Below are 13,777 nucleotides of genomic sequence, written 5' to 3'. Positions count from 1 at the left end.
CCCAGCACCCACGAGGAGCATGCACCCAACTTGGCAGCCTTGGAGCAGAGTTACAGGCCATCAGCCCTCACCCTTCTGCTACAGACTTTTTGTTACTGTCTGTACGTTGGCTGCATCCAAGTGCTGTTGGGAAGATCAGGTACTTTCTGTCCCCTTTTACAATGAACAAGAGACAGTCGCTGAGCTTAAAGACGCAATTAGATACAGTCCACTGCTATAATCAGAGCAACTGTGACAAACACACGTACAACTCAGGAAAAATCCTCATCCACTAATAGAAAACAATTTCCATGCCAGCCAGAGGTGGTGGATAATACTATGTACAGTGGTTGTTGTGGGGAACTTAGGTAAGCAAATATACCAGAGGCAATGAACTGGCACTTTATGTGCTTATGTATGTTTATTTGTTTATGTATACTTTTATTTATGCTTATTTATTTATCTATATTCTATCTATCTATCTATCTATCTATCTATTTATTTATCTATTTATCTATCTATTTATCTATCTATTTATTTATCTACATTCACATCAGCTTTTCTCTGCCTATCAGTGCAATGCCTGTCAAAGCATTTTGGAATCAAGGCAAGCTCTCAGCGCAGCTCCATATTGCTTTTATTCATCCCCTGGACATAGCTTTCTTTAGACATTCCCATTGTCCCTGAAATGAACAACTCTTCCACTACAGCAAATGTCAGCAGAACTGGGCTTGTTATAAATGGCTGAGATTTCTTTGGAGACAGAGTTGATAAACACGACAGCACTACGCTAAGATTGAAGAGTGCCAAATTGATTAAAAAGTTGCTTCAACAGTTTTGCATATTTTACACAGCAAGATGAGGCATAACTTTGTTCTCATCTTCCTGACTCATTAATCTGTTCACAAAGCATAAGCAGTTTTCATATACGCACTCCTAAGGAGATGCAGCTCCAGGTACATTTGAACTTACAGGAAGGATCAGGTATTTCTCCTGCTCCTGACATGGCTTTCTTTTCTGAACGAAAGTAACAACAAAACAGTGGTATATGCGCATGAACTAATGAGCATAAACATTTGCCGCTAAATGCTGAGCTGTGATGGTTCAGGGGGAAAGTTCCAGCTTTCACTGTGAGTCTAATTCTACTCACTCTGACACTGATATCAAAGCAACAAAAATCGGCCTGATGATGAGTACTTCTGAAAAAAAATATTCAAGAGATCATTTTAATGTTATTTGACCCTCTCATTGATATGGATCCTGCGCCAGAAGGATCAAGTAATCCTGAACATAAAAATCACATAGTCTCATGGCTTGAAAGAAATTAATCACGTATTTAAAGGCAGCAGAAGACCACTGCCCCCTATTCACCAACAATAAAAGGGAAAGCAGCAAAGTATATGCGATATCTTTCCCATTTCCAGGTAAAAATCTTGTTTCTTCCCAAAACTATGTATTTATTAATGTGTTAGGCCAAAAAAGTAAAACAGTATTCTTTTCTTTTTATGGAGTATAAATGTGTGTGTACATTTGTATTCCAGCAGAGAAGTCTAAACTGTGATTAATTCAACAGGGTATACTAAACAAATCACTGTCTGTGTAAAAAGAAAGTAAACAAAACTAGTAGGGGTTTCTAAATAAATGCACAGGTAAAAGGCTGCGGACACCAGACAGAGACGTGGCACTTTACACACCAGCATGACAACAAATTCAATATACGTACATTGCTACCGCTTGCCCCACAGCTGCCTATGTCCTGGATGTGATGGGGAGTCCAGCGTTCCTGGGTGCCTGTCTCCATCCCCTGAGGTCTCCCCCAGCAGCCGGGAGCTGTGGAGCATGCAGCTGTGCCGGGGAGCTGGGGACACGGCCTTGTCACAGGAGCACAGTCTGTGCTTGTCCTGCACTTGGCTGGGGACACAGTGCTCACGTTGGTTTGGGGAACTATTAAACTGCCAGTGTTTTTGAGACAGCTGTTCGACTACAATTCAGCTTAATCTTCAGAGAGTGGCCTTTGCCAGCGCTGGCGCTGAGTTGGGAGTCAGGCTCCCAGCTGTGTAACCCAGCTCCCGTTCAGACAGCTGGCTCCTCCTGGGGTGGGGAAGGGTTAGTTTTGTCCACAAAGTTACAGACCTGTGGAAACTGAGAGCTAAAACAGAAACAGTAGTCAAAGGCAATTATATCATCTTCTAAAACAGATTAGGACTTGCGGAAGGACAAAACTCCTGGCGTTCTCTAATGCATCCTATCTTTTTCTTATTCAACAAAGGAAAAAATCTGCCACAGCAGGATGGCATTGTGCATAAGAACTGACATTTCACACCCCTATAATTCTGAAATTAAAACTTGTCTCACAGGTCAATAAGTGCAGTTATCTCTGGCAGATTAATTTCTCCTGCCTTTTCCTTTCCTCTCTGCTACCATGACACTCTTCTATCCAGTTGTATTTGCTATTACAATCAGCTTTACACTGACGAAGAGATAACTGGCTGCAGTGGTATTATGGCCAAAGCTGGAGTTTGCCTTTAAACTGAGAGAAAAATCTCAGATAGGTCTAGGATACAATCACTTATTTTTGATAACTAACTGTTTACTAATACTGCTTAGAATGCGATGCAGAGCTTAGTTCAGATGCCAGTGTGGAATTCTGCAAGAAACCATGCTGACCAGAGAAAGAGAAAATCCTGCAGTCATCTTGTAGAATCTGGAGAAACTGATTTTTACTCAAACATCCCACTTCTGCACTCTGCTTTCTCTAAAACAGCAGCCTGGGGTTCGGGCAGCCTCAGTGTCAAGGAGAACAGGGTTCTTCCTTGCCGTGCTAAATGTGTTGCCGAGCGTTGCTCACACATCTCGAAGTGCGGTGTCCGACCTCCTCCGCACATCCTAGTGTGGTGTGCTGGAGGACTTTTGCAGGGGTCTCCCCCATCCTCATGTAAAGTGCTCTGCTGACACCTCGGACACCCATTTGAAGGGGAACGAGAAAACACTGGTTTCTTTCCCCCGTGTCCTCCGCTTAAGCAGTTCTTGCCCTTCTGTCAGGCTCTACCCTCTTTTTAATGCTTCCACATCTGGGTTTAGAGTAGCACGTGTGTTTTTTCCTGAGCCAGCCCTTTTTAAAAATGTTACTTGACTCAGGTCTCTGTACAGTGACCTGAGCAGCTGAGGTTGTATCTGTTATCTACTGAATGGTGAGCATACTGCAGAGATCGTTACAGCTGACAAGGAGCAGCCCCACTGTGGGACTGTCTCCTTCAAATTCACGTTAGGAGCTGGATACGAACTGGCACTGTTCCAGGGACTTAATAGTTACTCGTAGATTTTCGGGCCAGAAGGAGCCATGCTTGCGATCAGCACGCCTGGCTTCCCGTGTGAAATAAAGCTCAGGATTTCACCATGTGGCTCCTGTGTCAAGTCCAATGACGTTTACTGGAACTGGAGCCTATGTTACAGAAAAATACCTGCCCTTGGCTGTTAAAAGGTCAGGCAATGGGATATTCTCCCCGTTCATTGCACCTAGCTGGCTGTTCTCGTGGTTAAGAGGCTTCTCTGTTACAAGCTGTCTGTGATAGGCAATTTCAATTTTCCTCACTTGCAGGGATTGTTTCCCGTGTGCTTTTGTCAGCCACGTAGGCGTCCCAAGGTTTCTTACGGTGAAGAACTTGGACTCAGGACTGGAGCCTGGGGCACGCAGTCAGGAGAGACGCAGTGCTGAAGGGCACAAGGCTTGTGGCAGAGGGGAGGTTTCTTTCCCGGTGTGGCTTGGGAAGGGGCAGGTTTACTTGCTGCAGGAAAAGGGAGCCTTGGGGCCTGGATGGCTTGATGAAAACTAGAGGGGAGTGAATTCGGCAAGAAACTTGGGGGTTTCGTCAGGCAGCTGACTGGTGGCTCCCGAGGCAGAAGTAGCTCTTTGTGTAAGCAGCTAGAGGGCGTCAGACCCCAGAAAGCAAGAGAACGGAGGGTGGGAGGCTGTGACAGGTACGCTTCGCTTCGCCCCCCCGCCCCCGAGGACCGGGGCTTTTAACATGGCGATCACCGGCTTTTCGCGGCTTTTGCGCTCTCCCCCGCCCCCAGGTACGCGCCCGCCTCGGCGGGGGAGCAGGAAGGGCGGGGCCTCTCGGTCCCAGGCTGGTCCGCAGCCAATGAGGTGCCTCGGCTCAGAGAAGCTTCTGGATCATGACCAATTAGGACCACAGCGCAGCTCCGACCGAGGGTATAAGTAGGGCTCCGCCCGACAGCCCCGCCCCCCCGCCCCGTGTCGCGGTGTCCTCAGAGCGGCGGGTCTGTGTTCGAGGCGTCTCCCGTGGGGTTGGGACGCTGCCTGAGGAAACTTGGCGGGCTTGAGTGCCCTCACCTCCTTCTGGTGAGTGATTTCTTCTGGATAGATCCTTGTGTGAGGGTGACCCCCCCCGCCCCGGGTGAGCGATGACATCGTGGGGTACCCAGGGGAGGAGAGGGTTCCCCCCGTTGTGAGTGAGTGTGTGTGCGCGCTTTGGATCATCGTTGTTGTGTGTATTGACGTGTAGTAACAACACCCCGACTGATGCTTCGTGCCTGTTACGTGTTAAACGTTACCGGAGTGTTGAGTGATTTTGGCTTACGACAATTTGTCATTAGTTTCTGTTGTGTGGCTTCGGTTGTTTTGTGAAATGAATTTGTTTGAGCTTGTCCATCGTTTGCGTTGGTTTTAGTATACCTCCATGACAGTACCAACGATGATGATGTGCTGTTTTGTTGCTTCCAGCTTGCAGCGAGTGTGCTGGATGTGATACAAAAATTCACGGATGCTTCTCTTCACAGTCTGAATCCCCCCAAGGGAGAAGCGGAGTATTCAGAGAGTCCCTGAAGTGAAACTCAATAGCAACGAAGTTACTGTTAAGCAGGTATTCTTTATTGCAGCGCTGGGCAGCACTGGGCATTCTCCACCATAAGCGCTCCACCGATTTGGTGGACTTTCAGAGATTATATGCTATAAAATCCTACATATTCACAGGATTTCCAAGAAATCATTTACATAAACATGAGATTTCCTGGAACTTACTAACATATGCAAATGTCCGATCCGCATGCGCAGTCGTCTCCTGTGGTGATCTTCAGGTGGTCTTTGGGGGTCTTCAGATGAAGGCTCCTAGTCTTCTTCACTGTGTTCGCTGATTGACCTTTGCTTCTGTGCAAACTTTGTCCTAGGATCACGTAAAGGGTGTCCTTCAAGGCTGTTGTCATTCTTTTGTGCCTTCCTATCTTCCATGTGTTTGTTCTCCCAAGGCTGAGTTGTCTGAGATGGGATTATCCCAGAGCCCCCTTACCTTAGAACCATTCGAACTACTCCCTAAATCACAAAGGCCTTTCTTTTGTTTAGTTAAGTGACTAAGATATTTAAATATACTCCTTGCCCCTAGGCTTTTCAGGAGGCATTTTGATGCAGTGGCTTTATCTATCTTGGCTTTAACCCTTTCAGATGCAGGGTTCCCTGAAGTGTTTTTCTAGTCAGGCAGCTGGCAAAGAAAGACAGGGTAAAGCCAAGGAAGCAGGTGGAGGCAGGTGAGCCTCTTGGAGTAGCAGTGTGGCTGGGGGTGCGGGGACACACGGTACATTGCTGTCCTGTGAGCGAGCTGTTTCCCTTGGGTGGAGGGGTGCCTGTGCCTCAGTTTCTTGGCATAGGCCTTTCTCAGGAGGTGGGGAGGGTGATAGGGATCCTCAAATTCCTCAGACTAGGAATGAGGCTGTGGAGAGAGGATTATTTAGTCTGCATTTGGACAAAGTCCCATCCAAAACTGTGCTTTTGACAAAGGTCTTTTTTGGGATGCAGTCATGAGTGGCCGGAGATGATAAATCCTGTCTAAATCACAACAAGGACCTGTCAGCCTTCTGCTTCTAACAAAGCTATGTGGCAAAGCTTTACGCTTTCAGCACAGCACAGCTCCCCAGCATAGACTTCACTGCAGGAATAAGATTCAGTTTACTCAGATTGTCTGGAGAAGGAGCTATTAATTCACCACCGGTTATCTCATCTTTATTCTCACCTTATACCTGTATGCCTTGTTTCCAACTATTTTTCTTTTCTCTTTCCAGAAGTTGGTTAGAAATGCATGTTTCTCTCTCTCCTCCCACTTTTTGTCTAAATCCATCGCAGTAATTTGACCCATAAATCTAATCTAAAGCCTGCTGGAGTTAATAGGAAAGATTTTTGTGGTTTTCTCTATTTCTTCTGTAAACATCAGCAGTTTTTCTCTTTTCCACAGTATTATTTAGATTTCCTTATTCCTCAATGTGATGCTCTCATCCTTAGTTTGCAAAAACAAACAAACAAACGAGAGAAGTTATTTCTAAATAAAGGCAAGGGAACAAACCATCTCTGGATGTATTTTCAGTTGAAGTTCAACAACTTCAACTTTATGGAACTCCTGTGTTGAATAATAGCTCTTTGCATTTTGCAATATCCAACATTTTTATCTAGATATACTTCCTTGCGTTTCTCCCTGAATTTGAGCTTTCCCTTTTAAAAATTAGCATCTTTCTAAAGTGTATCTCAAAGCCTTCTTTTCTCCTTTCTCTTCTTCCCTATGGGTCCCGGTTTCAGCTGGGATAGAGCTAATTTTCTTCCCAGTAGCTGGTATAGTGCTGTGTTTTGGATTTAGGATGAGAGTAATGTTGAGAACACACTGCTGTTTTAGTTACTGCTAGTAAGTGCTTACACTGGTCAAGGACTTTTCAGCTTCCTGTGCTCTGCCAAGTGCACAAGAAGCTGGGAGGGAGCACAGCCAGGACAGCTGACCCAGACTGGCCAAAGAGCTATTCCATACTATACGATGTCATGCTCAGTACATAAACTGGGGGAAGTTGGCCAGGGGGCAGCAATCACAGCTTGGGGACAGGCTGGGCAGCAGTCAGCAAGTGGTGAGCAATTTCCCTGTGCATCACTCATTTTGTATGTTATCATCTTCTCTTCCTCTGCTGTTCTTTAAACTGTCTTTATCTCAGCCCATGGGTTTTACTTATCCCCGCCTGATTCTCTCCGCCATCCCACTGCGGGCAGGGGGAGGAAGGTGAGCGCGCTGCTCTGTGGTGCTTAGTTACCGACTAGGGTTAAACCGCAACACTTATATTACATGGAGCGTCACACAGCTGAATAGATGTAACTAGCTGGAACAACAGCAATATTTTCTTTTGAAAATGTTTTCTTTCTCTCCCCCCCCCCTTCCATCTAGGGAGACTTGCAATGCAAAATCGCTCCTACATCAAAGACTTCCAATCTGTGAAGCAAGAAAGCCAACAGGGATGCAAATCTAGCAATGAATTGTGTCTAGCATCAGAAATAATTCTAAATTGTCCCTGAATCTGTAAACACTTCCATTAAAAACAGCTCCTCCTCCACCTTCCGTCCTGCAGGAGGCTCAAGTGTCTCAGACAGCCTCCTTGGCTTTAGCCGCCCACCTTGCTTCAGCAGGTGCCCCCTTTTTGTCTCCTTGGCCGCAGAGAAACACAGTGCAGCGTGGTCACTCAAACAGGCACCAGCATGTGGGCACTGAGCCCTTGACTGTACCTCTTTGGATGCGACCGTCCCGCCACTTCCTTATCCATCTACTAGTCCATCTATCCAATCCAATCCAGTCCAATCCAATCCAATCCAATGCAGTCCAGTCCAATCCAATCCAGTCCAATCGAATCGAATTCAATCCAATCCAGTCCAGTCCAATCCAACCCAATCCAATGCAGACCAATCCAATCCAATGCAGTCCAATCCAATCCAATCCAGTCCAGTCCAGTCCAATCCAATCCAATCCAGTCCAATCCAATCCAATCCAATCCAATCCAATCCAATGCAGTCCAGTCCAATCCAATCGAATCCAATGCAGTCCAGTTCAATCCAATCCATTCCAATCCAATGCAGTCCAGTCCAATCCAATCCAATCCAATCCAATCCAATGCAGTCCAATCCAATCCAATCCCATCCCATCCCATCCCATCCCATCCCATCCAATCTAATCCAATGCAGTCCAGTCCAATCCAATCCAATCCAATCCAGTCCAATCCAATCCAATGCAGTCCAGTCTAATGCAATCCAATCCAAAGCACTCCAATCCAATCCAATGCAGTCCAATCCAATCCAATCCAATCCAATCCAATCCAATCCAATCCAATCCAGTCCAGTCCAATCCAATCCAATCCCATCCCATCCAATCCAATGCAGTCCAGTCCAACCGAATCCAATCCAATCCAATCCAATCCCATCCCATCCAATCCAATGCAGTCCAGTCCAATCCAATCCAATCCAATGCAGTCCACTCCAATCGAATCCAATCCAGTCCAATCCATTCCAGTCCAATCCAGTCCAGTCCAGTCCAGTCCAATCGAGTCCAATGCAATCCAATCCCTATCTCTCCAATGTAGAGATGAGAATGTTGTGGGGGACCATGCCAAAGGCCTTCGAGAAGTCCAGCTAGATGACCTCCATTGCTCTTCCCTTGTCCACTGATGCAGCCACCTCCCTTCCGTGCGGCTGGTTTGAGCTCCAAATCTTCTCCCTTTCTAAAATGACTGAAGTGTCTACCAAGAAGGCCATTGGACAGCTCCTGAGGGTCAGCCAGGGGCTCAACTAAGGAGTGTCTTCAACAAAGCACGTTTCTCCACGTGAGCGTAGCTCTTCAAGGAGCATGAAGCCCCCCGTTTTCTTTGGCCAGTGCAAATGTGCTCTGAGAGAGTGCTGTGCCCAGGCATGGAGCTCTGCTGCTCCCTACAGAGCGGTGTTTGGATGCAGACAAGCCGTGCTCTGAAGCCCCCGTGCTGTGTGCCCTGGAAGGGACACCGCTCTTTGGGTGGCGTGGCCTGTTGTGACTGGCTGGCAGTCCCCGCGGCCCGTTTGCCCGGAAACCCCTCCGGCTGCAGGACCCCCCTTTCTGTCCCCTTGGCCGCAGAGAAACACAGTGCAGCGTGGTCACTCAAACAGGCACCAGCAGCCACCTTTATTTGGCATGTTCCCCTTTGCAAAGGCACTCCTGGCCCCCGCCACCCGGTGCTGACAGCTCTCCTGCAGAAGAGGGTGGCTGCCACGCCGGCTAAGGCCCCTGCCGCTGGGCTCTCCGGGGCTGCTCGCAGCTGCTTGGGGTGGCTGCCAGTCCCTGGGCCTTCCAGCGGCGCTCCAACAGCCTCGTCTTCTCCCCTCTGCTAAAGGAGACAGAAGAAAGGGCCTCAGCTCTGTGGTCGGAGAGGAGGGCCCGCAACGCCCCAAAGCCTGGCTCAGGCCGGTAGTTCTGGGAGGTGCTGCCGAGGGCAGCCTGCTGCTCTGCGTGGCGGCTCGTGGCCCCTCGTGCCGCGAGCAACGTGCAGCGCGAAGGCTCTCCTGAGCGCCCAGCGGGTGGGAATGCAGCCACGTGGATGGACAAGGCGCCTGGTTCGAGGCCGGACTGCGGAGCTGTCTGCGAGGCCGCAAGCGCCACCAGGGAAAGAGCTGCTTTCCCCAGGAGCTGCCATCAGTGGACACACGGGCAGGGCAGGGCAGGGCAGGGCAGGGCAGGGCAGGGCAGGGGCACCCCACGCATATGGTTCTGTCGTGCTTTGGCTGGGATGCTGCCTGCCTCTTCCAGCACCCCGTGCCTGCACGCGCACGTGCACGTGCAGACGCGGGCAGTCACGCACACGGCCCCCATTGCCTTTTGTACCCAAAGCCTTGCCGTGGGGAGAAGCGTCCTGCGTTGGCCTGGGGCCGCAGAGAGGCCCCCGGAGGTGGCCTCTAAGGCCGGTCATTCCTGCATCGCGAGGAGCTGGGGGATGCCAAGCTGCGTAGCCTCAGAAAGCCTGGACAGCGCCAGGGCTTGGATGCCCCCCAAGCTTTCCCTGGCCCCTGCAGGAGCCGGCACACACTTACTCTTGCCGGGCTCTCCCCGGGAGGTGCAGCTCTGCGCGCCCCTCTGATGCCCTCTGCCTTGCAGGGCTTTGGCATCTCTCCTGCTGCTGTAGCCCCTCCTTCATCAGCTTCTCGGCGTAGGCCTTTCTCAGGAGGTGCGGAGGGCGATGGGGATCCTCAAAGAGATGGCGGCAGGGGCTCTGCGAAGGCAGAAGAGACTCTCCTGAAGCACTACCTCCAACAGCTGGGGCTGCTCGCAAGGCTTCAGCCGAGGCGTGTGACTTGCGCAGGCTTGCCTTAGTCTTCCGGGCAGAGTGGTGCTGACCCCTCGCAGGGAGGTCCAGGCACTAAACAGACTGCCCGTGCCACAGCCAACTGCACGCTTTGGCCTGGGGCCTTAGGGACAGCTCCTCTGTCAGGGCAACGGGCAGGGCAGCGGGCAGAGAGAAGAGCCCTGCCTGGCCAATTGGCCACAAGCAGCGCTGCTGTGCCTGCTCCCCAGGGAGCAGGGAGGGAAAATGCCCTTTTCCTGGGGGCTGTGAAGCGCATGCCACACCTGGCCTTGCTCCGTGTTCCGTCCCCTTCTGTTGGCATGGTATTGGCGCCACGCTTCCGCTTCCAGCTCTTGGCGCTTGGATGCCATGAGCAGCCGGAGCCGTTTCCCTTCCCTCTCGGTGCGGAGGGACCTCGTTCCCTGGAGGCCACGCACACACGACACAGGCAGCGTTAGTCTCCTCGGGCTTGGGCTGGGCAGGAGGGCAGGGACGGTGGGCAGCTCTTGCCGCCTCTTCTGCCCCGGCCCAGAGCCCAAAGTGTGACGCAGGGCTGGCAAATCCCGAGGGCGTACCGTTCCTGAGGGCTGCGGAACACATGCAGGGAGCTGCAAGCGCGGCTGAGCTGGAGGTCTGGGCTGCTTCAGCTCCTCCTGGGGCTTCTGGATTTCTGGCAGGACTCTAAAGAGGCACGGCAGGCTGAGCTTGTGGGAGCCCAGACTGAGCCAGTTGCTGCAGGCTGGGCTCGCAGCCTGCCCCCGGCTCCGTCAGCACCAGGCGGGTCGAGAGGAGGGCCACGTGACCAGCAGGACAGCATCTCCGGGGCCTTTCGGCATCAGCACAGGCAACCCCCCGGCCAAGGGAAACAGCTCCCTGGCCCGACAGCAAGGGCGCACTGTGCCCCCGCGCCCCCAGCCACGTCGCTCCTCCAGGAGGCTCACCTGTCTGGGCCGGCTTCTGTGGCCTTAGCGTGGTCGCCTTCCTTCGCCAGCTGCCTGGCGAGAGAAACCCTCCGCTGAGCCAGGAACACGGGATCCAGCACGCTCACTGCAAGCGGGAGGCAAGAGAACAGCACAAGAGCGTCTTTGGGACCCTGCGGGCCAGAGCGGAGTGCCCACAGCCCCCTGCCAGCACCCAGCTGGGACATTACCTCTGCGGGTACCCCCGCCCCAAGGCGCCGGCTCTCTCTGGGGCTTCAGAGAAATCACAGGGGCCGCTGCTTGGTGTGGGGTCTCAGCTGCAAGCCTGGGAAGAAGAAGGCGGCAGCTGGGGAAAAGGGCTCGACGCTCCCTCGGGGGCTGACGCTAATAAGCAGGCGGACCGGGAAGCTCTCCTGGGAAAGAGCTGCTCTTGCCCAGGTTTGGCAGGAGAGGAGCCTCGGCAGGGGCCTGCCCCCACAGCAGGAGCTGAGAGCTGCTCCCTTGACCAGCCGGGGGCTGCACAAGCCATCGTGCTCACCTTGGCAGCGTGACGACCCCGTCTCGACTGAGCCGAGCGAAATCGGTTTTGCCCGGGAAGGCGACGATAGCCCTCATCTTGGCATCCTGCAAGGGGACAGAGACACGTCAGCAGACGCCCAGGACACATGCTGGTTGCTCACAAAGGCGGCAAACCGCCTCGCTGCTCAAAGGCCCAAAGGCTGCTTCTCAGAAAGCCGCGCACCGCCGTCTCCCTTGATGTCATTAGCCCCTCCCTCGAAGGGGCCGAGGCGCTGCCGAGAGCCGGCCTGGCTCATCGAGAGCTTGTGTAGGCCAGGTGGCGAGGCAGGTGGTGGCAGCCAAGAGAAAGGCGCTGGGGAGAGCTTTGGCAGCATTGCCAAAGAGGCACGAGGAGGAGCCCCGGAGAAATGCCAAGCTCACCCCGATGAGAGCCGCCAGCATGTTCCCGGTCGCATCCAGCTGCAGGAGGCAGTCATCAAAGAAGGTCATGCTGACTGCTTTTCTTCGCACAGCTAGGATGCCAATGCCCTTGAAGGAGAATTCCACCTCCTTGTTGTCTCGGAGGGCTCCAGCGAAGAAGAGCAGGGTCTCGTGTATGCACTGCTCCACGATGTCTTGGCGGAAGCGGATGTCCGCAGCAATCTGCTCAAAGTCCAGTGGAACGGCTGGTGTGTCGTCTAGGACAGAAGCGCAAAGCAAGCAAGTCACCCCACCGCAGTTCAGCTGACTCCGAGACCGGGTAGCGCTGCCCCTTTCAGCTTCGGCCACGTCTCCAGCACGGACGCGATGGCCAAGAGAAGGCAAAGAGAAGCTTTGCCTCCTGCTGCGGGTAAGCAGCTGGAGCGTAGGGCGAGCTGGGGAGATGGGGCTGGCTCCCTGGGGAGGGGCAGGGTGCTGGGCTGCCGTCGGCATGCCCACGCTCAGCGCTCTCCAGGTTGGAAGAGCCTTTGCTCGGCCGTGTCGCAGAGGTGTGGGCGCCAAGTCAAATGCAAGGGCTGTGCAGGGGAAGCACCCCTCTTCTTACCGGGCATTTTGGTCTTCGCACACTTGAGCTTGTAAAATTTCTTCAGAAACCTGCACGGCTGGAACACAGGTCTCTCCACAGGCAAAACCTCGTCCTCTCCCACTGTGGCCCACGCTGGGACAACTGCAAATGTCCCAACTCCGATGTCGACCGCCTGAAAAGGTAAGCAAGAAGAGGGAGCATTGGCAGTGCTGCGCAGGGGGAAGGCTGCCGCATGGCTGGCGTGGCCCTGGGGATGCTGCTTTGCGCCCTGCCCGCTCCGGAGCTCCAGAGGGGCAGGATGGGCCATGAGCAGGAGGCAAGGCTCACCCTCTTCTGCAAGAGCTGTCTCCGGATGTACTTGGATGCGGCAGCCCAGACTTTGCAGATTTCTGGAAAGCAAAGGCAAGGCACGCCATGCTCTGAGTCAGCAACGCCCAACCGTCCAGCAGCCCCCTACCCACGGAGGCGACAGTGGAGGGCGCTCAAGCCCCCCCTCGCCCTGAGCAAAGACTCGCACCGCCGGGGCTGCCCAGCTGCGTTCTTGAGCGCCCCTAGGCTCCAAGAAGCCCGCCCTGGGCCCCGGAAAGGCAGGCATCCGTCGTGTTTTGGGGAAGGGGATCCATCCCTTTGACACCGGCAGCGGCAGGAGGCCTGGCCTGCCAAAGGCACCCCCGAGCCCCAAGGCGCCAGCAGGCAGGGCTCTCCTTGCGGCCGCCAGTCCCTGCCAGAAGAGCCCCGCTACAGCCCCAGCCCCAGCCCCAGCCCCAGGGTTTCCACAGCCCATCTCCACTCCTCGTGGCTCCGAGAGCACTCCTGCGAGGGCTCCCCAGGGCCTTACCGCTGGTGGTGAGCTCCTTGAGGGTTGGAAGCTTCTCAGGCCCCAAGGGGTTAAAGAGCAGGTACTTGGTCATCTTTGCCCCCTGCACTGCAGCAGCTGGGAGAGAGGTGCTGGTCCTGCTACAAAGCCCCTCTGCTCCTCTCCTCCTCCTCCTCCTCCTTCTCCTCGTCCCCTCCTCCTTGCCACTTCCCCAAGCGGCGTCTCCAACGCTCTCCCGCGGCTTCCCCTGACCTCCTGCTGGCGGCAGGGCAGCTCCTGCAGAGCAGAGCGCTGGCGAGAGCAGCGCTGGCGAGAGCAGCCCTGGCGTCGCCCAGGCCTCGCCGCGGAGTGTGGCTGGAGGCACGGTGGGGAGAGAGAGCTGTTGCTGTGATGCACGTGTCCCACTGTGACACGGCGCCG

At 53.3% G+C, this 13,777-nt stretch overlaps 1 protein-coding gene across 1 annotated transcript; it reads right to left on the bottom strand.

Annotated features, from left to right (window-relative positions):
- Positions 1 to 9,035: 9,035 nt before the first annotated feature.
- Positions 9,036 to 13,451, bottom strand: LOC148055296 (coiled-coil domain-containing protein 81-like). Its single transcript, XM_087761358.1, has 11 exons — positions 13,379 to 13,451; positions 12,868 to 12,929; positions 12,559 to 12,712; positions 11,955 to 12,211; positions 11,554 to 11,639; positions 11,246 to 11,340; positions 11,037 to 11,142; positions 10,671 to 10,776; positions 10,380 to 10,517; positions 9,845 to 10,023; positions 9,036 to 9,144 (listed from the first exon to the last, which is right to left on the bottom strand). The coding sequence occupies exons 1-11, from the start codon at positions 13,449 to 13,451 to the stop codon at positions 9,036 to 9,038; spliced, it is 1,365 nt and encodes a 454-aa protein (XP_087617484.1).
- Between the last annotated feature and the right edge of the window lie 326 nt (positions 13,452 to 13,777).

The sequence above is a fragment of the Nipponia nippon genome, unplaced genomic scaffold (assembly GCF_047370975.1).
Source record: "Nipponia nippon isolate SJK-2023a ecotype South Korea unplaced genomic scaffold, ASM4737097v1 scaffold_24, whole genome shotgun sequence".
Classification (NCBI taxonomy): domain Eukaryota; kingdom Metazoa; phylum Chordata; class Aves; order Pelecaniformes; family Threskiornithidae; genus Nipponia; species Nipponia nippon.
The sequence above is the reverse complement of the archived record's forward strand: the minus strand, read 5'-3'. Positions and strand labels throughout refer to the sequence as shown.